General features: G+C 40.9%; 2 protein-coding genes across 4 annotated transcripts; one reads left to right on the top strand and one right to left on the bottom strand.

The window, feature by feature from the left end:
• The first annotated feature begins 357 nt into the window (after window positions 1-357).
• atp5f1e (ATP synthase F1 subunit epsilon) lies at window positions 358-7578 on the top strand. Its single transcript, XM_069884854.1, has 3 exons — window positions 358-465; window positions 4813-4936; window positions 7450-7578. The coding sequence occupies exons 1-2, from the start codon at window positions 434-436 to the stop codon at window positions 4931-4933; spliced, it is 153 nt and encodes a 50-aa protein (XP_069740955.1). The 5' UTR covers window positions 358-433; the 3' UTR covers window positions 4934-4936; window positions 7450-7578.
• A 10261-nt stretch (window positions 7579-17839) lies between these two features.
• LOC138736035 (tubulin beta-3 chain-like) lies at window positions 17840-25605 on the bottom strand. Of its 3 annotated transcripts, none has more exons than XM_069884852.1 (4): window positions 25440-25605; window positions 22730-22838; window positions 21606-21716; window positions 17840-20697 (listed from the first exon to the last, which is right to left on the bottom strand). In XM_069884852.1, exons 1-4 carry the CDS (start codon window positions 25494-25496, stop codon window positions 19634-19636), a joined length of 1341 nt encoding a protein of 446 aa, XP_069740953.1. In that variant the 5' UTR covers window positions 25497-25605; the 3' UTR covers window positions 17840-19633. The 3 variants fall into 3 exon arrangements, with proteins under 3 accessions (XP_069740953.1, XP_069740952.1, XP_069740954.1); XM_069884851.1 differs by lacking the exon at window positions 25440-25605 and adding an exon at window positions 25062-25423; XM_069884853.1 differs by lacking the exon at window positions 25440-25605 and adding an exon at window positions 24358-24485.
• Between the last annotated feature and the right edge of the window lie 409 nt (window positions 25606-26014).

The raw sequence follows: 26014 nt of genomic DNA, 5'->3' as shown, positions 1-26014 counted from the left end.
CTTTGGACACTCATTTGAAGAATAAAGGGAGTTGAGGGTTATGGGCAACAGGCGGGTAGGTGGAGGTCTCCACGGCCAATGAACCATGATCTTATCGAATGGTAGAACGGGCTCGATGGGCCGCGTGGCCGATTCCTGCTTCTGTTCTCACATGGACGGACCACTCTGACATTGTTGGATGACATTGGCTCTCCTTCCGGATTTAGTGCGGAACACGTCATCTGGATACTTCTAATATCGCTCTCCGATTGGTTGATTCATTACTTCTCCATAATAGTCTGCAGTTGATTGGCCGTTCCACCACGGCTGTTGCATTACAATTGGTCACTGTTGACCACACTTGCTTTTCTATTGGTCTATGCTCTAATCTGCTATTGATTGGCTGATTGTGATCGGCGGCCCTCTGACTGGCATTGTGGGGAACGGAGCGAAAATGGTGGCGTATTGGAGGCAAGCGGGGCTCAGGTAGGGCCGCGGGCCTCGGGCTCAGGTAGGGCCGCGGGCCTCGGGCTCAGGTAGGGCCGCGGGGGGCTCCGGTGACTGGCCATTCTCCGTCTTCATCCTGACGGGCCACGCTTGCTTCCACCGTGGCTGCCCCCCACCAGAGGTCCCGCATTCCCGTTCAGTTCCAGGTCGATGAGGGAGCGTCTCAGGCTGGGGAGCAGTGGGGGGGTGGGGGAGAGGGGGGTGGGGAGGTGGGGGAGAGGGGGGTGGGGAGGTGGGGGAGAGGGGGGTGGGGAGGTGGGGGAGAGGGGGGTGGGGAGGTGGGGGAGAGGGGGGTGGGGAGAGGGGGGTGGGGAGGTGGGGGAGAGGGGGGTGGGGAGGTGGGGGAGAGGGGGGTGGGGAGGTGGGGGAGAGGGGGGTGGGGAGGTGGGGGAGAGGGGGGTGGGGAGGTGGGGGAGAGGGGGGTGGGGAAGTGGGGGGGGGGGGGGAGAGGGGGTGCAGCTCCCCCGGGTGTGGTGTTGGGGGGTGGTGCATCTCCCCCGGGTGCAGCTCCCCCGGGTTCTGTGGCGGTGGGGGGGGGGGAGGCGGTGCAGCTCCCCCGGGTGCTGGTAACTGGGGATGAGGGGGTGGTGGGGGGGGGGAATGAGAATGCTGGAGAAACTCACCTGCTCGCTCTCTTTACCTCTGCGATATGAAGGACAACGTTCGACCAGCTGAGAGCGTCCAGCTTTCTCCAATCACGGTGTCTGCCGACCATCGTGATTTACTTGCATTTGCGTGAATCAGTGAAGAGACTTTACAATGGTGTGCTGGCCACCTGATTACCATGTTAGGGTAAATAATGGGGGTGCTGCTCTGCTTTGTGTCAGAACAAAAGATGCAGGAGCAGATCATCTGGCACCTGAGCTTCGCCACCATACAATAAGATCATGGTTCATCTAGCCCTGCCTCTATTTACCTGACTTTCCCCCATCTACATCTGTCTGTCTTGAATGCATTTCACGAGGCAGCCTCTGCGGCTTCCTTGCTGCCTACTGTGGTGCATTGGTGGTGTGGTTGCTTCTGTTATGGGCCCAGAGGACTCCAAAATCCAGCAGCAATAGAAATTCACCAAGACAAATGGCTACTTAAACAAAAGTTAACTTTTGTTACTTTAAATTTACTTTAAAATTAACTTTAAACATGAAAACAGGATCAAATTTTAATATTGCTATTAACTTAACTCCCTTCTAATTCTAAGTGCACGTGTATGTAATGTGAGTGTGTATGTAATGTAATGTTCAGAAAAGTTCTTTGATTCACAGTCCAATCTCACTTATCACTCCTCCGAGTTCACCGGTATCAGGCAATTCTTATACTGTGCACAGAATTTAACATGTATGAAATTCACCAGGCTTTGAAAGGTAAATGGTTACCTCTCAAGAAGGTTCTTGACAGTGTTCAGAGAGAGAGATTTGTTGGACGTCCACAACTGATTCATTTAGATCAAAAAACTTGCCCCATCAACCTCTTTCTTTCAGGTCTCCACAGAGTTCCTTTTTGTTTCCTTTATTTCAAGTGAAACATTATGCAGCCAGCCATCTCTTGCATGAACCACAAGGGCTTTGACCAGGCTGAACTAAAGAACTCACAACCAGTCTTCAAAATGGGGTTTTTCCACAAGTTTGCCAGCTTGTCCTGTTCCAGTCCCAACTGCTGCTGCTGAACTGTAGAACTGAACTCTCTCTCTCTCACTCAGAGAAAACCACATGACCCTCTTAGAACAACCAACTGCACCAGGACAGTCTGTGGCTCTGGATCTAATCTTCTGAGTTTGTTCATCTGTTGCTTTCCAAAGCAGTAATCCATTACTCCACAGCATGTCTGATTAACACCTACTTGCTTTTCTATTGGTCCATGCTCTAATCTGCTATTGATTGGCTGAATGTGATCGGCACCCCTCTGACTGGCCACTCTGACTGGTCAACACCTATGAGTTTATCCTTATAGACATCCTTCAAAATTTTGTGAAAAGGCACCTGGAGCTTGGACTGTCTGGCTTGACCAGAGATCTGGCATTTTAAATGAAATCTGTTTTGAAGTGTTTGTATGTGACCTACACTAAAAAACCTGCCACAATTTATCTCCTATAAAACTTATCTATGTACAATATAAAATATAACATATCTGTCACACTTCTGAGTCCAGTGATTGTGCAGAATTTGAAGGAATGAGGTTGCTGTGGACTTGGTATTCAAAGTGTAGTTGTACCAGGACTGGGGAGATGGAGTCTGAACAGTAGGCACATTGAACCTGGCTTGGAGACTTGATCAGATTTTTGAAGTAAGATTTTGATTCTAAATTTTCAAGCATTAAAGACCCCTTGTTGTTGGGTAGTTGATGTGTGCCATGACTCCTCAAAGCATCTCATGATGGTGGACATCAAGAGTCACAGGTTGATAGTCATTTAGGTCTGTGTTTGTGGCCTTCTTGAAGCCAGTGGGATCTCCAACCTGTTGCAGGGAAAGATTAAAGATATTTGTGAAATATGCCTATCAGTTGACTTGCATAGACTTAGGATATGTTCTGGGCTCGTTGCTTTTTGCAAGTTCACCTGTTGAAAAGCAGCCGGAACCATGGATGCAGCAAAGCTTGTGATAATTGATGTGGGTGTCACTTCCCTGCTGGTTGCAATGAGCATGAACGTATCTAGCTCATCAGGGAGTGTTGCATGCTTTGCTGCCTGGCTTTGCTTTGTACTGTGATAGCAGGCATGCCCGGCCACAGTCGCTTTGTGTCAATGATGTTCTCCTGGGCTTGAGCTTGATGCAGTATTATTTCTGGACTTCCCTGCTGACCTTGCAGAGATTGTAATAGAATCTTTTCTGGAGGATCAGGTCTCCTGACTTCCTCTTACCTGGCTGTCAGCAATGGGTCAGCTTCACCGCTCATCAGTAGTTTCTGAATTGAGGAATACCTTTATCGGCATCTTGGTCTCACAGTCTTCGACACACTTAGAGTATTTTACACATTGAGGCTTCTGACTGCATCCTTGAATATGGACTAGTCTGCCACTTGAAGCAGTCACGCACGATGTCTGTTTCGTAGGCCCATTTTTGAGTGAATTTCACAAGCAAGCTGGCCCTGCCTCCCTCACTTCTGCTTGTGTGCGTTATTAGGGTGAGTATAGTTCTAGTAAATTCTATGGGGGGTGGAAACTAGAGCAGAGTTGAGGGGTAAGAGTTGTTTAAAGAATATTTTGGGATTTAGTTTCCAACTAAATCTCTTCTACCCATCCTTGTAGCTTTTGAAGGTGCAGATTGACATGTTCCAATGGGATTTTGATATTGTTGCCTGCCAGAGAGAGCAGAACTCTGAGTTTATCTTAATATAAAACTTTTTTGTGGATTGTTTTGGTGGCTGTTTGTGATGGTTAAAATGCTTCTTTTACTCCACATTTTAAAACCCTCCCAAGTTCTTTTCAGCATGTCATCTGTAGTGGCTCAGCATTCCTTTGGGATTGTCAGATGGAATTATTTCTTTTCTCGAGGATTTTAATCTAGAAGTTTCTCAATTGTCGATGCTGTTACTACTGTGCCACAGCCAAGAGTGTTAATGTAACTTGTTGAGCATGGCAGGGTCAAGTCGAACACCTCTTGGAATGAAGAAATCTGCTTGGAGATGTGATTAGCAACCTAAAGACAAGGTTGTCTTTTTATGTTTGGAAATTTACAATTGAAATCAGAATTCAACAAAATCATCTTTAGTTCAGTGAGTATATACTGGACTGACTTAATTATTCCTCAAAATAAGTCAAGCATTGATGTTGTCCAAACTGCCTCTAATGCAAACATGTCATTCAATTTCAAGTTCGTTCATTTTTTTTATAATTAAAAAAAAAAATTTAGACACACAGCATGGGAAGAAGCTATTTCCCAGCCTGGCAGAACTGATTTTTCATGCTCCTCTACCATGTCCTTGATTGTAGTGGGTGGAGGGAGTCCTCAAGAATTCTTTGAGCCCTATTTAAGTAACGGTTCTGGTAAATGCATTCATTAGGATAAAGGGAGACCCCAGTGATCTTCTCAGACATTCTCTCTTCCAACCAAAGCCATTATTGAATTCCAATGACAAATTGCTACTCGCTTAAATGATTCGGATTGAATTGCTTTTGATTTTTCATATAAATTTTATCAGTTGTGTTACCCCTATTGTGTATAAATGACACGAGATCAAAGTGTTGAATGTTCTAACCTTTTGATAGGTTCAGAAAAATTAATATTTTATCATTCTGTTGGACTTCCCACTTCCATGGCTGGGCCTTTATATTTGAGCCAGCGGCCAAATGAATTCTTTGATTATTTTATTTTTGTTTTTATTCTCTTCCAGTTACATTCGCTATTCTCGGATTTGCGCACTCGCAGTGCGGGCTGCTTTGAAACCCCCGTACCAAGCAGAGGCCAAGAAAGCAGGAGATGTCAATGTAAAGGTCAACAAGTCAAAAGAGTAACCTGTAAGTACTGATCTGCTTGGAGGTGGAGAGGCTTTAATATTCCCAATGGCTTTGCACAAGCAAAATACAGTCAATTTGTGGTCCACGAGCCCATGCTGTTCTATCGCTCTCAGTTTTCAAAGGTCGGAGGAAACCCATGCAGATCTGTAAGCTACTTACAGATTTGAACCTGGGCTGCTGTCATTGTAATAGTGTTGCACTAACCCCTTTTTGTGATTATGATGTTTTAACCATGGGAAATTGCTTCCAGAGGGGGGGAAAAAATGAAATTATTTCGAATGTTCCTAAATGTTTTCTGCTCCAGGGAGAATGCTTCCTTCAGACTTGTCAATGAATCTTGGTTGTGCTCCTATACTGGTTTGTGCATCCTCTTCCGAGGACCCTCATCTCCAGCAATTAGACGTTGGTCAACACCCCACTCCCCCCCCCCCCCCCAACCAGAAGTGACTCCAGTTCTCGAGCCTCGGGCAGCGCCCACCAAAGTTCTGAGGCTGTGCTGGGCCCAAGCTCGTGAGCCGACCTCAAGGTTCACACATGCCCATCGTTATTGAATGAAGATCTACTGGGACCAATGCCTGAAGAGGGCGCACAAAATCAGTGAACCGGTGCGGACTCGAAAGGCCAACATGGCCTGTTTGCGTTCTGTAAATGGTTATATGGTTATATATGGTTGTGGTGAGCTGCCAGAATGGCACATCGTGCTCCAGCAGGAATTTAACTAATGTTTTCGAAGTACTTGGAGTTTCTCCCCTTATGCAGTCAGAACAGATTGATATTTGGATATTAAAGAAGCGGTGTTTGTACAAGTACTCTGTGCTTTTAATAACCTTAACTTCTGGTACTTTCCTGACGAAAGGCCCAGGCTGAAACATTGGTTACCCTTTATTTTCCATGGGTGCTGCGTGACCTGCTGAGTTTCTCCAGCAGGTGTGTATTGCACTCGATCCTAGCATCTGCAGACCTTGTTTAACTCTTACCTTGTCCTGTCAATTTCAACATTTCAGTTTGTATACACAATTGGGTGTATGTTCAGAAAGTGAAGAAACGTGATCCTGGTTCTAGACATCCCGGTTGGTGGGGGTGAACTGCCATCCTTGAATCTATTCTGTTGAACCCTGAGAAAAGTGCATGTTCCCCACTCAGTTGCAAGTATATCCTAAGACTCTTATTTGTGCACAATGTCCTATGGGACTCGAGAAAAAGGTGGATGTTGTCTTAACTCTTGTCTGATGAGATCTTGTAATAAAAACTAACTTATTTCCTAATTGCTTGCTTTCCCTGCATGTTAACTTTGAGTGGTGTGTGTGTGTGTGTGTGTGTGTGTGTGTGTGTGTGTGTGTGTGTGTGTGTGTGTGTGTGTGTGTGTGTGTGTGTGTGTGTGTGTGTGTGTGTGTGTGTGTGTGTGTATATACATGCCCACCTAGGTCCCCCAGAACTCCACTTTTCTCCCATAATGGATGGCTTTGTATTTTTCCAGATTGCACCTCCCATGACTTCCCTGATTCACTGTGCTAATCTATATAACTCCTGAAGTCCTCTGCATTCTCCTTACAATTCGTAGTGCTACCCAGTTGAGTATTATCTGCAGATTATACTGAGCCCCCAGTCCTAATGCACTGTTACAGATGTGAATGGCTGAGAGCCCACCATTGATCCCAGTGACAGTCCACTAGTCACAACCTCCTGGTCTGAAGTTGAGCATTTATTCTGGCTGTTTTGTTAACCAGTGCTTAATTCAAGATGGCACATTACACCTAATCCCATTTGCTATGTGTACCATCTTGATAAAGGACTACTGCACATTGTCTACCCTTCATGTTACAACTTCATACCAAAAATAACTTTAGATTGTCTTCATAAATCCATGTTGACTCTGCTCAATTTTGTTACATTCAGCATTCAGCACACGTTCTCAGGGAAGGGCTGTAAAGGAATTTGTCCGAAAAAGGGAGGGTCTTAGCTACATTATACAAACTGATGCCTTGCTGAGAGTACTGCTGAGCCCAGAACAAATCCATCCCTGAGCAATCCACAGCCTTGTTTGGAGAGTCTGCCTTTGAGGGATGGTGATGGGCAAGCTCTACCTTGGTTTGCACAATGAAAGTGGCAGCTTTGTTCCATGGGTAGATAAACCCCTGATCAGTTTGGGGTGACTCTTCCAATTAAATTTCACTGCCATGAAATACTCTGTATTTTGCAGTAATTCTTCAGAGGTAAGTCATTGCTTGTGGATCCCATGCACATTAATTTAGTTTTCCATTCCACAGTGACCAGCTTGCAATCCATTCCTTTATACTTGGTTTAGATTTAAGATTGAGGTTTTTGCTCATTTTAAAGCCACAATATTTTTACAAAATTCCATTAAATTTTGATCACTTCCACAATTTCCCAATGACATTTTCTCTTGATCTTGTGGCAACTTTAACTATCAGCCATCAAATTAACAATTTTGAAGCAATTAGTTGATATTGTACTATTTATTATATTCTATTACTTGTTTCCATTTTATTCAGGATCTGAGGAGCATCTGAAGACCTGAATGTTTGAAGATGAGGAATCGTAGTTGGAATTTGGAACAGATTTGTAGACTGCTCAAAATTGTTCAAATGCAGATTCAAAATACAGATATTATTTAAACACTCGTTGAACAGATAATTGTGTTTATTTTGCTTGTCTTAAGCGTTATATAGCATGTTGGGGCACTTTGGTTGAATCTCTGCCAATTGTTCCTCACTATTCTGCACTAACGATGCTTTCTAATTTTTGTGGCATTATTGCCAAGGACTGGTCATATCAGGGCAGTGGGATACCAATTTATCTGTTGTTTTCCCCCTTCCAAAAAAAGACATTTGAGGGAAGGGAGGGTGTAGGAATTCTATACGTAGTTTAGGAAGAAACAAAAATCAAAGGTCACAAGGCTTGGTTAACATGAGTACACCCAGAGTAGCTGATTCTGTTGATGTGAAGCCTGCAATTGATATTTCTTGAATTTATTTATGGACATTCAAATGGCATGTACTTTTCTAGAATTAAATGCCTGTAATCCAGTGACATTTAATGCATTGCTTCCAAGTCTTGCATCATTGCATTCTTTTCTGGATTTGAGCTAGTGATTGCCTTCAGCTACTGTTGTATTAACAGCTCTCTGGTCACATTATTTGCAACTAGCAGGTTGAAGGCAAACTAGTGGTTGGGACCTGGTCAGGGGCTCTGTCAGAAATATTTAAAATGTCCTTAGCTATGGGTGTGATGCCAGAGGATTTTCACATTGTTCTGTTGCTTTTTTTTAAATCTCCAAAAATAACCCTAGAAATTATAGGCTGGTGAGACTGATGTCAGTAGTAGGCAAATTATTGGAAGGTGTTCTAAGAGATCAGATATACAATTATATGAATAGGTGGAACTGATTAGGGATAGGCAACATGGTTTTGTATGTTGTAGGTCATGTTTAACCAATCTTGTAGTTTTTCGAGAAGGTTACCAGCAAAGTTGATGAAGGAAAGACTCTGGATGTTGTCTACATGGACTTTTGTAAGGCCTATGACAAGGTCCCACATGGGAAGGTAGTCAGAAGATTCAGATACTAGGTATTTATGGTGAAGTAGTGAACTGGATTCAACAATGGCTGGATGGGAGAACCCAGAGAGTAGTAGTGGATAATTGGCTTCTCAGACTGGAGGCCTGTAACTAGTGATGTGCCTCAGGAATCAGTGCTAAGACCATTGTTGTTTGTCATCTATATCGATGATGTGGTAAATTGGATTAGCAAGTTTGCAGATGACACTGATAAGATTGGAGCCATTTTGGACAGGGAAGAAGGGTTTCAAAGGTTGCAGAGGATCTGCACAAACAGGCAGATGGAATTTAATGCAGACAAGTGTGAAGTGTTGCATTTTGAAAGGACAAACCGAGAAAGGACATGCACGGTGAATGTAGCACACTGAGGAGTGCAGTAGAACAGAGGAATCTGGAAATACAGATACATAATTCCCTGAAAGTTACGGCATAAGTGGATGGGGTTGTAAAGAGAGCTTTTGGCATGTTGGCCTTCGTAAATCAAGTATTGAGTATGGGAGCTGACATCTTATGGTAAAGTTGTATAACACATTGGTGAAGCCAAATTTGGAGTATTCTGTGCAGTTTTAGTCGCCTAACTACAGGAAAGATATCAATAAGATAGAAAGAGTGCAGAAAAGATTTACTAGGATGTTGCCCAGACTTCAGGAACTGAGTTACAAGGAAATGTTAGAGGTTAGGACTTTATTCTCGAGTGTAGAAGAGTGTAGATTTGATCATTTAAAATTTTGAGGGGGAATAGACAGAGTAAATGTAGATAAAGTTTTTTCCACTGAAGGTAGGTGAGATAGGAACCAGAGGACATGGGTTAAGAGTGAAAGGGGAAAGTTTAGGGGGAACTTCTTCACACAGAGAGTGATGGGAGGGTGAAACGAGCTGCCAACTGAGGTGGTGAATGTGGGCTCAATTTTAACATTTAAGAAGAATTTGGACAGGTAATTGGATGAGAGAGGTATGGATGGCTATGGACTAGGTGCAGGTCAGTGGGACTAGTGGGGGAAAAATGGTTCAGCACAGACCAGGGGGGCCTGTTTCTGTGCTGGTTCATGCAAAGTCAACAAGGTGTCATTCATGGCCGATGGTTTGCTCCTGCTTCCTGAAATGATGGTGCTGGGTCTCTTGAACTCTTTGGTAAATAGTTCCTGATTGAATGGCTTGCTAGGTCACTTTTATCCTGAGGTAAGCCGTCGACCACATTGGTGTGAAACGGACTGTCAGTTGATTCGGGCTGTTTTCCAGCTGGTTATTTCTGATCTATTATTGATACAGAACTTTTATTATCTACAACTTTTTTTTTTAAAAGCCCATGATTTCACAATCCTAGTTTGCCATGGACTTGAATTATTTATTCTGGTTTCTGAGTCCAGACTGTCGCATTATTAGCTTTTTAAGCACAAACCCAATGACCTATGAATGAAATGTATGCTTCATTATTTGGTTTAGCCTTTGCATATTTTTTAAAAAAGTGTAAGTCATTTATTGATATGATTAATTATCTTTAAAATAAGAATGAGGACCTGAATAAAACCCCAGCAACAGTTTGTACAATGGGATTATTGAAACACTTTTCAAATTCATATTGCATGGAGGTGAGGCAAAGAATTTACACCACAAGCCAACCAAAGGCAAAACATGAACTGCCTTCTTCATTCATCGGCTTTATTTGCACGTCCCTCTGTTCCTTTGCCATGTGCTTTTACAGTTTCCCTTGAAGGCATTATGCTGCTTCTTAACTTCTCAATAGCATTAGTTATAATTAAGCCATCACTTTCCATCAGCACATTTAAAAAAAAATGTTTAATTTGAATGCTAAAAATGTTTAAATATCTGAAGATGGGAAGAAAATTGAATGCTATATACGGTGTAGGGACTTGGAATGTAGAAGTTTGTCGGATGGGGATATCCCAGACTCGTGGAGTCTTTGCAGCCCCCGTGATCAGAATCCTGCTCCCAGGTGTTCTTGATTTTAACTAGGGGAGCTAGCCTTAGATCAGCCAAATTATCATAAATGAGAGATAAAGATTGTAGATCAAAAAAAGGTCTCAGAAATGGTCAGCTCAGGAATTCTAGGAAAATCAGGGATCTGAGATTGAACAAAGTTTAATTTCTAAATATCTTTAAAAAATGAGTTTTGGGTAAAATAATTGTCACCTCCCATTGTTCAAAAGATGCAAAATTGTTGCAAATAAAAAGGGTTTTTAAAACATTTAATACCAATCTTTTGCAGACATTGAAGGTAGTATCTTGTAAAGATAGAAAAGGGTGATTGGATATAATAGAGCTGGCAAAAGAAAAACTGAAATCCAAAAAAAAACCTAAATTGTACCCATATTCTCAAACTAAGTTTAATTATCGGGTTTATATAAAGAAGAAGATAAGGAAGACCCTAGAATTGCCAACAAGGAAGTGTTTTTTTTTTTTTTTTTAAATTTTTTATTTTTCACACCATAAATCACAATAGCCATGATATACACTTTTTCTTTTCCACACATTTACAGTGACTTTTTCTCCCTCCCCCCTCCCTCCTCCCAAGCCACCCCCCCACCCCCCCCCCCCTCATCCATTTTAGGTATACAATCTAGGTTGCATTAATTCAGTTAGACAATGTTGTCATTCAACAAAAATACACCAGAAATTCTACTGAGTCCATTCTTTTCTTTTCTTCTCCTTCCATCAACTTAGGTAATGTTTGTTCCCGGTAGGTTTTCGCTATTGTATTTAATGTAAGGCTCCCATACTTGTTCGAATATTTCAATATTATTTCTTAAACTATATGTTATTTTTTCTAATGGAATACATTTATTCATTTCTATATACCATTGTTGTATTTTCAAATTATCTTCCAATTTCCAGGTTGACATAATACATTTTTTTGCTACGGCTAGGGCTATCTTGACAAATCTTTTTTGTGCATCTTCCAAGTCAATTCCAAATTCTTTATTTTTTATGTTACTTAGGAGAAAGATCTCTGGATTCTTTGGTATATTGTTTTCTGTTATTTTATTTAATATCTGATTGAGATCATCCCAAAATTTTTCTACTCTCTCACATGTCCAGATTGCATGAATTGTTGTTCCCCTTTCTTTTTTACATCGAAAACATCTATCAGATACTGTTGGGTTCCATTTATTTAACTTTTGCGGTGTAATGTATAGTCTGTGTAACCAATTATATTGTATCATACGCAGCCTCGTATTTATTGTATTTCTCATCGTTCCAGAGCATAACTTCTCCCATGTTTCCTTTTTTATCTTTATATTTAAATCTTGTTCCCATTTTTGTTTAGTTTTACCATTTGTTTCCTCATTTTCCTTTTCTTGCAGTTTAATATACATATTTTTTATAAATCTTTTGATTAACATTGTATCTGTAATCACATATTCAAGGTTACTTCCCTCTGGTAAACTCAAGTTGCTTCCTAATTTATCTTTCAAGTAGGATCTCAGTTGGTAATATGCCAGCGCTGTATCTCCAGTTATATTGTACTTATCTCTCATTTGTTCAAAGGATAAGAATCTACTTCCTGAAAAACAATTTTCTATTCTTTTAATCCCTTTTTTTTCCCATTTTCTAAAGGCAAGGTTGTCTATTGTAAAAGGGAGTAGCTTATTTTGCGTCAATATTAGTTTTGGTATTTGGTAATTTATTTTATTTCTTTCTACATGAATCTTCTTCCATATATTGAGGAGATGGTGTAATACTGGAGAAGTTCTATGTTGTACCAATTTTTCGTCCCATTTATATAATATGTGTTCAGGTATCTTTTCCCCTATTTTATCTAATTCTAGTCTCGTCCAGTCTGGTTTTTCCCTTGTTTGATAAAAATCTGATAGGTACCTTAATTGTGCGGCTCTATAATAATTTTTGAAGTTTGGCAATTGTAAGCCTCCTTGTTTATACCATTCTGTTAATTTATCTAGTGCTATCCTCGGTTTCCCCCCTCTCCATAAAAATCTCCTTATTATTTTCTTTAACTCTTTGAAGAATTTTTCTGTCAGTTGTATTGGCAATGCCTGAAATAAGTATAGTATCCTTGGAAAAATGTTCATTTTAATACAGTTTATCCTTCCTATCAGTGTTAGTGGTAGCTCTTTCCAATGCTCTAAATCGTCCTGTAATTTTTTCATTAGTGGATTGTAATTGAGTTTATATAATTGGCCTAGATTTTTGTTTATTTGCACACCTAGGTATCTTATTGCCTGCGTTTGCCATCTGAATGGGGATTCCTCCTTAAATTTTGAGAAATCCGCGTTATTCATAGGCATTGCTTCACTTTTATTTACGTTTATCTTGTATCCCGACACTTCTCCATATTCCTTCAATTTCTTATATAGTTCTTTTATTGATAGTTCTGGTTCTGTTAAGTACACTATCACATCATCCGCAAACAGACTGATTTTATATTCCCCGTCTTTTATTTTTATTCCTTTTATATTATTATCTCTTCTTATCGATTCTGCTAGTGGTTCTATAGCTAGCGCAAACAATAATGGTGATAGTGGGCATCCCTGCCGCGTTGACCTGCTTAAGTTAAATTGCTTTGATACATGTCCATTTACTGTCACTTTCGCTAACGGTCCCTTATATAATGCTTTAATCCAATTAATATACTTCTCCGGTAAACTGAATTTTTGCAATACTTTGAACAAGTAATTCCATTCTACTCTGTCGAAGGCCTTCTCTGCGTCTAAAGCAACTGCTACTGCCGGTGCTTTATTTCCTTCTACTGCATGAATTAAGTTAATAAATTTACAAATATTGTCTGTTGTGCGTCTTTTTTTGATAAATCCAGTTTGGTCTAAATTTACCATTTTCGGTACCTGTTCTGCTAATCTGTTCGCTAATAGTTTAGCTATTATCTTATAATCTGTGTTTAGCAGAGATATTGGTCTATATGACGCTGGTGAGAGTGGATCTTTCCCTTGTTTTAGTATCACTGTAATTATTGCTGTTTTACATGAATCTGGTAAGTTTTGTGTCTCATCAATCTGGTTGATTACATCCAGGAGGGACGGTATTATTAGGTCTTTAAATGTTTTGTAGAATTCTATTGGGAGTCCATCCTCTCCTGGTGTCTTATTATTTGGTAATTTTTTTATTATCTCTTGTATTTCTACTGTTCCAAATGGTTCTGTTAATTTATTTTGTTCCTCTATTTGTAGGTTTGGTAGTTCAATTTTAGTCAAAAATTCATCTATTTTCCCTTCTTTCCCTTCGTTTTCGGTTCGGTATAATTGTTCATAGAATTCTCTGAAGTTTTCCTTAATTTCTTTTGGATTATATGTAATTTGTTTGTCTTTTTTCCTTGTTGCCAATACCATTTTCTTAGTTTGCTCTGTCTTAAGCTGCCATGCTAGGATTTTGTGTGTTTTTTCCCCTAGTTCATAATATTTCTGTTTTGTCTTCATTATATTCTTCTCCACCTTATATGTTTGTAATGTTTCATATTTTATTTTTTTATCCGCCAATTCTCTTCTTTTGGTTGTATCTTCCTTTATTGCTAATTTTTTTTCTATGTTTATTATTTCCCTTTCCAACTGCTCTGTTTCCTGATTATAGTCCTTCTTCATCTTGGTTGCATAACTTATTATTTGCCCTCTAATGAATGCTTTCATTGCGTCCCATAGTATAAACTTATCTTCCACTGATTCCGTATTTACTTCAAAGTACATTTTTAATTGTTTTTCAATAAATTCTCTAAAATCCTGTCTTTTAAGTAGCATGGGGTTTAATCTCCATCTATACATTCTTGGAGGGATGTCCTCTAGCTCTATTGCCAATAACAGGGGTGAGTGGTCCGATAATAGTCTAGCTTTATATTCCGTTTTCCTAACTCTCCCTTGAATGTGGGCTGATAACAGGAATAGGTCTATCCTTGAGTATGTTTTATGTCTAGTCGAGTAGTATGAGTATTCCTTTTCTTTTGGGTTTTGTTTCCTCCATATGTCCACAAGTTTCATTTCTTGCATTGATTTAATTATAAATTTGGTTACTTTGTTCTTCCTGTTAATTTTTTTCCCCGTTTTATCCATATTTGGATCCAAATTCAGATTGAAATCCCCTCCTATTAGTATGTTCCCTTGCGTATTAGCTACCTTCAAAAAGATATCTTGCATAAACTTTTGATCTTCTTCGTTAGGTGAATATATATTAAGTAGATTCCAAAGCTCTGAATATATCTGACATTTTATCATAACATATCTCCCTGCTGGATCTATTAATTCCTCTTCTATTTTAAATGGCACATTTTTGCTAATTAATATAGCCACTCCTCTTGCTTTTGAATTATACGATGCTGCTGTTACATGTCCTACCCAATCTCTCTTTAATTTCTTGTGCTCCAATTCAGTTAAGTGTGTTTCTTGGACAAATGCTACATCTATTTTTTTCCTTTTTCAGTAAATTTAGTAGTTTCTTCCTTTTAATTTGGTTATGTATTCCATTAATATTTAGAGTCATATAGTTCAGCGTAGCCATTTTATATTTTGTTTATCTTCTCTTTCTGTTTTTCCATCATTACCTTTCCTCCTTTTCCATTTCTGTTTTCTTATTTTCAACTCTTTACCAGACAACATTCCTACAACATCCAACATTTTCCTTATTCTCCTATTTCTATCTTCTTTATCCCCAATCTCCCCTTCCCCTCCTGAGTTGCCCTTTATCCCTTGTCGGACAACCACATCTCCCCTCTCCATTTGGATTTGCGAATCCACTCGCAAGCGTCAACTGATTTTGCAGTGACCGCTCTTTTCCCCCACCCAGCCCCCCCCAGAAAAGATTTCGCTTTTTATATGTCACAAAGGTCACTCTTTTAATTCCCTCCTTATTCTCTCTATTCCATTACCTTCCCTTATTAATTCTTGTCTATACTCTCTATGTTTTCCTCTAATTACAGATACTTTCACATATGCCCATTGTCTCTATTCACTCTTATACCTCTTTACCCGCATACATATCAATCGTGGTCATTTTTACCCTCCTTACCCGTCTTCATCCCTCAGTCTATTCTTGTCTTTACCCACATACATATCAATCGTGATGATTTTTGCTCTCATTACCCGTCTTCATCCCTCAGTCTATTTTTGTAATTGTTCTGCAAATTTTCGTGCTTCTTCTGGATCCGAGAATAGTCTGTTTTGTTGTCCTGGAATAAATATTTTCAATACCGCAGGATGCTTCAGTGTAAATTTATATCCTTTCTTCCATAAAATCGCTTTTGCTGCATTGAACTCTTTTCTCTTCTTTAGGAGTTAAAAGCTTATATCTGGATAAATGAAGATTTTTTGCCCTTTATACTCCAGTGGTTTGTTGCCCACTCTTACTTTTTCCATTGTCTTCTCCAGTACCTTTTCTCTTGTAGTATATCTTAGGAATTTTACTACAATAGATCTTGGTTTTTGTTGTGGTTGTGGTTTAGGGGCCAATGCTCTATGTGCCCTTTCTATTTCCATTTCTTGCTGTAGTTCTGGACATCCTAGGGCCTTAGGGATCCATTCTTTTATAAACTCCCTCATATTCTTGCCTTCTACATCTTCCTTAAGGCCCACTATCTTTATGTTATTTCTTCTGTTATAATTTTCCATTATATCTATTTTTTGGGCTAGTAATTCTTGTGTCTCTTTAGTTTTTTTATTAGAATCCTCCAATTTCTTTTTTAAGTCTTCTACCTCCATTTCTGCTGCTATTGCCCGTTCTTCCATCTTGTCCATTTTTTTCCCCATTTCTGTTAAGGTCTTATCCATTTTATTTATTTTCTTTTCTGTGTTGTTTATTCTTCTTCTTAAATCATTGAATTCCTGTGTTTGCCATTCTTTAAATGACTCCATATATCCTCTAACAAGAGCAAGTATATCCTTTACCTTGCCTTTCCCTTTATCTATTTCACTGTATTCTTCCTCTTCTTCTTCCTCTAGGTTGACCATCTTGTTTCTTTGCTGCCCTTTCCTCCTCTTCTTTCTTGTTTCCATTGTCTTCTGTGGTCTCTTCTTGCTGCAGGTGTTCTGCAGCTGTCGTTGCCGGCTGTGGAGATCGACTCCCCCGCTGGTCCCCCCTCCCGTCGGTGTGTTTTTTTTCATGCGCGGTTGCGCACTTTTACTCGGCTCTGTGAGCCATTGTTGTAGTTCTCTTTCTACCGACCTGAGGTAGTGGGGTCCTCTCTCCACAGCGGGCCTCTTCGGACAGGTAAGGCCTTCACCTTTTTCCTCCGTTGTCTTCTCTTCCTCTCTTCTTTCTGTTGATTTTGATTTTTCTCCTTTTGTCTCCATCTTCTTTCCACCTTTATACTCACTTTTCTTTAACTTGTATTTCTGTGCCTTTGTATTTTCTCTTGTTTTTCCCGACTTTTCTGGAGAGGGCTGGAGTTCACCGTCCGGCCACTACTCCATCACGTGACTCCTCCAACAAGGAAGTGTTCTTAACGAAATTAAGTTCTATTTCTTTCCATGTGGAGGGGTCAACACGAATAGCAAAAGGATCAATTGCGTATATCAACTGCCCAGTAATAAAAATCTAAAATTAGGAAACACCAAACCTCCGTTCCTTTTTGCTTTTTGAAGAGGAACTTTATTTAAATGGGGGTGTTGCCCTTGCCATATACAAGATGCAAGTGAATCGAAAAAAGAACTGGGAATGAAAATTGGTATAGATTGGAAAACTACGAAAATTTAGGTAAAATGTTCATTTTAATAGAATTGTTGTGGTTAATCATGGAAATAGATAAAGGTGACCATCTCAACAGGAATAATTTGACATGATTAAATAAATAGAAACATTTTCCTTAAAAATATGTTAATAACTCCAAGTAATTGTAATACCAAGACAAGTAAATTGATCCTTCACAATCTTAAAATACCTTGGTATAGGACTATTTAGAGGTAAAAGTTCACTCTTGTGCATATTCAAGTTGTATGCTGAAAATTGGCTAACTTGAGATAACAAAGATAATATGCTTGGTAAAGAAACAGGATTAGATACAAAAGGCATATAAGGAGATGTGTTCAATGTCCTTCCTGTAAATCCCCGTAAAACCTCTTATGTTTCTGAAGGACAATTGATAATGGTTCTAATACCAAATCAAAAAGTTATGGACTTGAAGGGTAGCCTTGGTGAGTACCCTGTTGAATATTAAAAGATTTTGATTGTTTAATATTAATAAGAATTGGATCAGTAGGTTAATCCATTTAATAAAACATGGTCCAAAATATAATTTTTCCAGGGTTGCAAATAAATAATCCCATTCCACCTGATCAAAAGCTTTCTCTGCATTAAAAGAAAGAATACATTCAGAGACAGAAGTAGAGGATAATATAAAATATTCAATAAACTATATTAAAATAAGAATAACTTTTTAATAAAGCTAGTTTGATATTCAGAAATGATTGATGGTAAAATATTTTCCAATCTGTGGGCCAGTACTTTAGCCAAGATCTTCATAACTGTGAAAAATGGTTGAAAGTGATTAAACTTGCACCATTCTGTGAAAAGTGATGGAATGCAAAGTATGTAGATTAGAGCTTGAGAGTAGACAGTACTAGCTAGTGGGCCCCTTCTTATCTCGAGCCCCAAGGATGCAAGGATCTGGTTCAGGCTGGTACAGTGACCTAAGGTAGTCTATAGCTAGTACTGTGCTTGCTTAATAGAGACATGAATATTAACTTAGATGCCCCTAAGGAAGGAATGAACTAATTAATATAACATGCGATGTGTGAAGAGGGAGGAATTGAGTGATATCTGGATTGATGGAAGGGAGAAGGAGAATGTTATCATGTATTGGGATTCTGATTGGAAGAAGGTAAATAAAGGTGGGGTGATGTTGAGTGTGGGATTGTACAAAGGAGTGATGATTCTGAACCTCTGGAGTGTGTCTCCAGACCAGGGACACCCGACTCTGCAGACTCGAAATAAAGCTGAACCTGTTCTCCAAGACTTTGTCTCCAGAGTAGTGATTGTGAACACTTTATATTTCACAATAACTAAGTAAAGAACTAGGCCTAAAAGAAGCAAATTCAAGTGAATCCTTTCCCTTTTTCAGAATAAAAGAAATACTAGCTTCAATAAAGGATGGTGGAAGATTCCCTTGTTTAAACGAGGCATAAAGCACAGAGCTTGGTTGGGGCATAAGCAATTTAAAAAAAGATTTAAAAGTTTCAACGAGGTAATTTACCTGAGTGTAAAGAAGAAATCGCAAGAACTATTTCCTGTCAGGGAAATGGGTGCCTCCAAACTTGTATGTTTATTCTGAGAGAGCATAGGAAAATTTAGATGGTCTAAAAAGCCTATAATTAAGCTGTTATCATTATTAGATTCACAAATATACAATCTGGAGCAAAATTCTCTAAAGGAATCATTAATTTTAGGATGATATGTAGTGTCCATACCATCGTCCATCTGAATCTTAGTAATTTGTCTCTTGGCAGCCATTCTTTTCAATTGGTTGGCCAAAAGCTTACTGGATTTTTCACCATGAATGTAAAATTGACTTTTACTCCTCAGCAGTCGCTGTTCAGTGGGATAAGTAGAAAGGAGATCAAATTTAGTCTCAAGTTAAACTTTTTTTTAATGTAATTCAGGGTTTTCAACTTGAGTATACTGTGTCATTTTGTTTAGTCTGATTGATTAAATTTAATCTTTCCTTATTAGTCTTTATATTAGCTCTATAAGAGATCATTTGTCCTCTAAGATGTGCTTTCATATTGTCCCAGACAATGAAGTTAGAAACTGTTGAAGAATTTGTATTAAAGAAAAATTTAATTTGGTCTTCCATAAATTTCAAAAAATCATTATCTGAAAGTAAGATAGAATTAAAATGCTAGTGCCTCTTTAAAAAAGGAGAGTCAAGAAAATTCAAAAATATGGGAGCATGGTTAGATATCACTATTCCTTGATATTCACAAAATCTGGTCGAAGCAATCGATTGATTGCCTATTTTTTTAGAATAATCTGAGAATGATGGAAGGGTCAAGTGTAAATTCATGAATATGAGGAGGAGTTGCTCTGAGATTTCAATTAGTTTCCAGGCCAATAAAGTTCTTCTCTAGTATGTCCAATTAGAATAAGAATTGTTGTTACTTAGGGTGTTGCATTGTTACATTAATTTTCCCTGTGAAAAGTTTTCCCAATTACTCAAATTTTCACTGAGTCATCTTCCATTTCATACTCTTCATCATCAATCTCCGTAGTCGCATCTTGGTACTGTTGATACTCAGACACCAAATCGTTGGTGTTGCATTCGGCTTCTGTGAACTCCATCTCATCCATCCCTTCCCCCGTGTACCAGTGGAGAAAAGCCTTCCTTCTGAACATGACTGAGAACTGCTCAGTGATGCGCCGGAAGAGCTCCTGGATTGCAGTGTTGTTCCCGATGAAGGTGGAAGACATTTTGAGTCCGCGCGGTGGGATGTCACACACGGCTACTTTGACATTGTTGGGGATCCAGTCCACAAAATGGTTACTGTTCTTGGTTTGCACACCCAACATCTGCTCATCCACTTCCTTGGTGGACATCCTGCCTCTGAAGATTCCTGCCACAGTCATGTATTTTCCATGGCGTGGGTCACAGGCTGCCATCATGTTCCGAGGGTCGAACATCTGCTGAGTGAGCTCTGGCACAGTTAGCGAGCAGTACTGCCGGCTCCCGCGGGCTGTCAGTGGTGCAAATCCAGGCATGAAGAAATGCAGGCGTGGGAAAGGGATCATGTTGACCGCCAGCTTCCTAAGGTCTGCGTTGAGTTGACCAGGGAAACGCAGCGAGGTGGTGACGCCGCTCATGGTCATGGAGACCAGGTGGTTCAGGTCACCGTAGGTCGGTGTGGCTAACTTCAAGGTCCGGAAGCAAATGTCATACAGAGCCTCGTTGTCGATGCAGAAGGTTGCATCTGTGTTCTCGATCAGCTGATGGACAGACAAGGTGGCATTGTACGGTTCAACCACTGTGTCGGAGACCTTGGGCGAAGGCATCACGCTGAAGCTGTTCATAATTCGGTCGGGGTATTCCTCCCGGATTTTGCTCATGATGAGAGTGCCCATGCCTGAGCCCGTGCCCCCACCCAGCGAGTGGGTGAGCTGGAAGCCCTGGAGGCAGTCACAGCTCTCACACTCGTGCCGCATGACGTCCAGCACGTTTTCCACCAGCTCCGCACCTTCTGTGTAATGACCTTTCGCCCAGTTGTTCCCAGCACCTGAGTTTCCTGCAGCCGGGTGTGAAGGGAAGGAAGGAAGAGAGAAAAGAGGCCAGTTGTGATTTTTCTCAAAAGGATCTGACACAAATGGACTGTGAGCAGGATGTGTAATGGGAATTTTCACACAGTTCCCTTAATAATTGCCTTCTATGGATGCTGTCTGACCTGCTGAGTTTCTCTATCAATTTGTTAATTACTGTACCTTCGTTCAGGTCTGTTCTAATCTTTTACTGATATGCCAGGAGAATCCACAAACACGGTGCAGAGTTGCAACTGCTGCTGTGCCTGTTTTTGACTCTGTCTTATGCAGTATGAACTATTAGCATGTCTTGTAGACCACGAAGTGGAGTTCACTTGGGTATATCTGTTACCCTTTAGAAGACATGAGGAATAGGACTTGGTCTTTTAGCCTGTTGAGTCTACTTTGTCATTTAATGATTTAAAAATATTAAGATACAGCACGGTACCCAGCCCTTCTTGTCCACAAGCCTGTGCTGCCTGATGAGACCCAATTAATCTATTAACCCCAGGAAAGGCCAGAAAGGCCTGTTACTGTGGTCTAATTTAAAATTTAATGGCTGATCTGGTTCTTGGCTCAGCTCCAATTTATCTGCCTTTTTCCCCGTAACCCATAATATTCCTGCTGTAAAAATTCACTGATAAACTCTTATAACAAATATCTGCTAGGTAAGACTGCTGTACACATTTTCTTTTTGGTTTTTCACGAATACTTCACAAGAGTGACCCAAGATTCCTCAATGATCTTGCTTCATGACCCAACAAGCGGAGTGCACATCCAAAATGTGGACGAACAGCCAAACCTAAAATTGATCGACTTTTAAGTTTTTTAATAAAAAAGATGTTGAAAATATTTCAATTCAAAGTCCATTTGTTTGCTCTTTGAGATAAAGTTGTACCATAGATGAAGTTATCTGGTCTGAAGAGCTGTCCAATGTGACCACTTCGAATGCTGTCCATTGTTCCAGGCTCCAAATCCACCAGTATTGCCCTGGGCACATACTTGTTTCCTGAAGGAAAAGGTACATGACTTATTTTTACAGTGCACTAGTTTGAAAGCTTATCAAGGTGAATAATGTTAATGCCATACATCTATTTCACAATTCTCTGCACTGTGAAAGCCTTTGATGCTTCCAGGCTGATATGGCAGAGACTGGATACTGCAATGACTCCATTCCACTCTCCCATCAAACACTTTCAGATTTAGAACAGATTTGATTTGGGTGAAAGCATGCCTGACATTGTCCTGTTAAACATCCTCAGAAGTGTTGATTTCAGTATAAATTCCCTTTTAACATCCCAGTTGACCATTCAATTCAATTGAATCCTATTCAATTTAACCTATTGGTTAAGCAAAGAAGAAAACTTCACCTACATTGTCACATTGAGTTCAAAGTTCTGCCTGTGATAGTACAGATTCTATCACCAATGTGTATATGTACAGATTGTAGTGTAGGATGACTGTGATTGACTGAGAGTGTAGCCACGCCTACTGGGAGGTCTTAAAGGGTTGCTCCAAGCCAGACCAGGTCATTCTGGACTGGTTGACCTACATGTGATACGCTCCAGTCTTCTAGTTAATAAAAGCCTTGGTTTAGATCAGCAAGCCTTTGATTCTTTCGACAAACTCTACACTGCCCTAATCAGTGAAGCACACATCTTCTGTTGGACAAGATTGCAACCCAATTTCTATAACTTTCACACTTGCACATTGGGAAGTAGACCAAAAGCCAAAACATTAATCTTACTGCCAATGGACTGCAAAGATCATCTTTAATTCCATTGGTGACGAGGCCAGCAAACGACTACCTAATTTCCCAGGATATATTAAAAATATTTAATGTACCTGTTTTTGAAAATAGAGTTCTGAATAGGATTCATAATTGCAGCTTGTTCCTCAATTCTCCACATGTTTTGGAACTTGACAGAGTTTTAGTTTCCCACAAAACAACTTTGATTAAATGGCCTTACATGCAACTATGACAACAGTGAGTTAACTCCTTTTGTAAGTGGTTTTTCTTACCATGTGCTTCATTGAAGTATACGTTAACCCTCTCAAGTTGGATGTCTGAATCTCCAGTGTAATTCCCTTTGGAGTTAATTCCATGTTCTTCACTAATTACTTCCCAGAACTGTTAAGATTAACAGGCATACCATAAATATGTACCATCAGATGGACTGAGACAAATTGTAATAGTTTTATATTACCATGCAGCATGTATTGTCTGTCCTTGATTGGCCCTGAGCAGGCCTCCTTGAACTAGTGTAGTCCCTGTGGTGATGGTGTTCTTGGCGCTGTGAAGTTGGGCTTGGAGGATTTGCACCTGATGGTGATGAAATCAGGGTGGTATGCAGCTTGAAGGGGAATGGGAAATGGCAGTGGTCCTGTGCATGGAACAGGCCCTTCAACCCAACTTATCCATGCTAATCAAGTTGGCATTCTGGCTGCAATTGGTCGATATCCTTCCACCCCTCCCTACACATCAGTCTAAATGTCTTTTGGAGTAATTGAATCTGACTGGATAGCTTCCTTTGGAAGGTAATTCCAGATATGGATCACCTGTGTGAAACTATTGCCTCTTTGTTTCCTCTTCAATCTCTCACCTTGTGTTAATCCATGCCCTTTTGGTCTAGAATAATTATTCTGGGGGGAAAAGATGAGCCATGTGACTTCATAAACTTTAGCGAGGTTACCCTGCAGTCTACTATGCCCCAAGGAATAGAGACTCAGCCTATCAAACCTCCCAGTGCAACTCTCCCTCTAATCCTTGAAATGCACTGGTGAATCTTCTCTAGTTCCCTCCAATTTATTCCTATCCTCCCTATAGCTGGGTAACTAGAACTGCACACAGTACTCCAAATGTGGTCTCACCAGCACCTTGGGCGACTGAATCATGAAGTCCCAACTTTGATACTCAATACCCCACTCGATTAAGGTAAGCTTGCCATACACTCCCTTGTCCACCTGAGAGTTTATGGTTGGGGCACTGGAAACTTGAATGGGTGAGTGGCCGAGATGAGGGTTCGTGGTCGAGGTGGTGGGAGCTTCGGCAGGAGGCTGAGGTGAGGATCTGCAGTTGGGGCGCTGGGTGTGCGATGGACGGGCGGCTGAGGTGTAGGAGAGAGTTTGTGGCCAGGGCATCAGGAACTCTAGAGTCAAGATCCACGGTTGGGGCACTCTGGTGCTGGAGTAAGGCTCCATGGTTGGGGCATCGGGAGCTCCGGTGGGCAGGAAGCAGGATGAGGGTCCATGGTTGGAGCATTAGGAGATCCGGTGGGCGGGTAGCTGGGTGAAGATCTACAGTTGGGGTGTCAGGAGCTCGGGCGGATGGAAGGTTGGGGCATCAGGAGCTTGGATGGGTGGCCAGTTGAGGCACAAAAATAGGAAGGGTCGACTTTTCCGAGGGTATTACAGAAAACACCATTTTTGGGCCAAAAAGGTGGTGGGAGGGAGTTGACTATTACATGAGTATATACGGGATGTGGATTGTCAGTGAGGAGACGTTACCAATTCACACTAATTGTGGTCTTGTGATGAGGAAGTTGAGGATCAGTTAGAGGCCCAGGTTTTGGAGCTTGCTGACCAGTACTGAGGGGATGATGGTGTTGGAAGCTGAGCTGTAATCAGTTTTAAAAAGCTGCCTGACGTACATATTTCTGTCGTCGAGGTGATCCACGGCTGAGTGGAGAGCCAGAGAGATTGTATCTGCTGCAGAGTGATTGTGACAATAGGCAAAGAGGGTCCAAGTCTTGTTCATCACGGTAGATGCGAGTGCTATTGGGCGACAGTCATGGAGGCAGGTAACTCTGCTCTTGGGCACCGGAATGATCGATGCCCATTAGAACCAGATGGGAACCTTCGACTGCAGCAATGAGAGATTGAAGGTAATAAAAACACAGAAACGCTGGAGGAGCTCAGGCCCAAAATGTCGAGAATATCTCTTTACCTCCTACGGATGCTGCGAGACTGGCTGAATTCCTCCAGTGTTTTTTAACTCTCATAGTGTCTGCAGACTTTTGTATTGCGCTTGCGAGGTTGAAGATGTCTGTGAGCACTCCAGCTAGTTGAAACGACGTGGTGAATCTATCCATTTGCTAATGGAGGCTGGTCACTGTTCTCTTTGTGGCTGGGAGATGGGTTGGAATAATGTGAGGACGCATAAACAAGGCTGACAGCCATTTCGGAGAAATCACCCACACCCATCAGTGTGACTCACCACACACTGCCGCTCATTCAATACACCATCAAAATTCAGTCGTCGTTAGTTTTGACTAAACTACAACATTAAGGGATTTAACACTTTTAATATTTTTCCCCTCAGAATCAAATGCATTTTATTTGTACAAACCATTACCTTGTGTACTTTCAGTATGAGAGCGAGATGCCCAACCCCGTCTCCCTGGTGTCAATATGAACAGTTCACGTTCTCAGTTGAGGGTGGAATAATGGCCTTGGGAACTGTTACAATCTGCAGCTGATTGTGGCTTGCTCAATTTCCCATTTGGAGGTCGTGCCACAGCTAGTGCAGGTGCCGTGGTGTCAGCCTGGACCTTCGAGACTCGAGCCATTGACCGTTTGCCTCGCATGGATGTCCTCCCCGAGAAATGATCCAACAGTTGGTCAGTTCTTGTTCATGTGGACGAGGCTGGTGTCCAAATGAGCTGCTGCAGCACAATTCCAACGCGCACATGGAAAATAAAGCCCCACGGTATCCTGAAATCACTTCACTCACCTTATTCCCGACTTGGTTTCCGCATTGGCCAATCTGGAAATGCACGATCTCACGCATGTTGGCAAGTTGATTCTCTAATCGTTGACGATTTAAAGCCCCACTACCCTCCGCCACATGAACAACAGCTGTTTGCCAGAAGAGTTCTCCGAAAAAGCAGGAATGCCCATCGACTGTCACGTGGCATTGAAGGGGCTATCAGTTCGGCCAACATAATTGTGGTCTCTAGCTTCCCGTATCTCTCCCACACATGCATGGCAGAGACCTCACTGAGGATAAGAAAAAGCACTTTAAAGAGAGATAAGAGAAACGGAGCTCATGAGTTGAAACCTAATTAAAGAGCTCCGAGCTAATCAGGAGCTTAAAGCCTTCATGGCCTATGAATCAGCAACGTTCTATTTCAGTGCGTTTAATTGCAAGGTGAGACCAGAACTAGGGGACGCAGCCTCAAGAATCAGGGGAGTAGATTCAAGACAGAGATGAGGAAAAACTGTTTTTCCTCAGAGAGTAGTGAACCTGGAATTCTCTACCCAGGGAAGCGGTTGAGGCTACTTCATTAAACGTATTTACGGTTCAGT

Source organism: Narcine bancroftii, chromosome 6 (assembly GCF_036971445.1).
Source record: "Narcine bancroftii isolate sNarBan1 chromosome 6, sNarBan1.hap1, whole genome shotgun sequence".
Taxonomy (NCBI): domain Eukaryota; kingdom Metazoa; phylum Chordata; class Chondrichthyes; order Torpediniformes; family Narcinidae; genus Narcine; species Narcine bancroftii.
The sequence above is the reverse complement of the archived record's forward strand: the minus strand, read 5'-3'. Positions and strand labels throughout refer to the sequence as shown.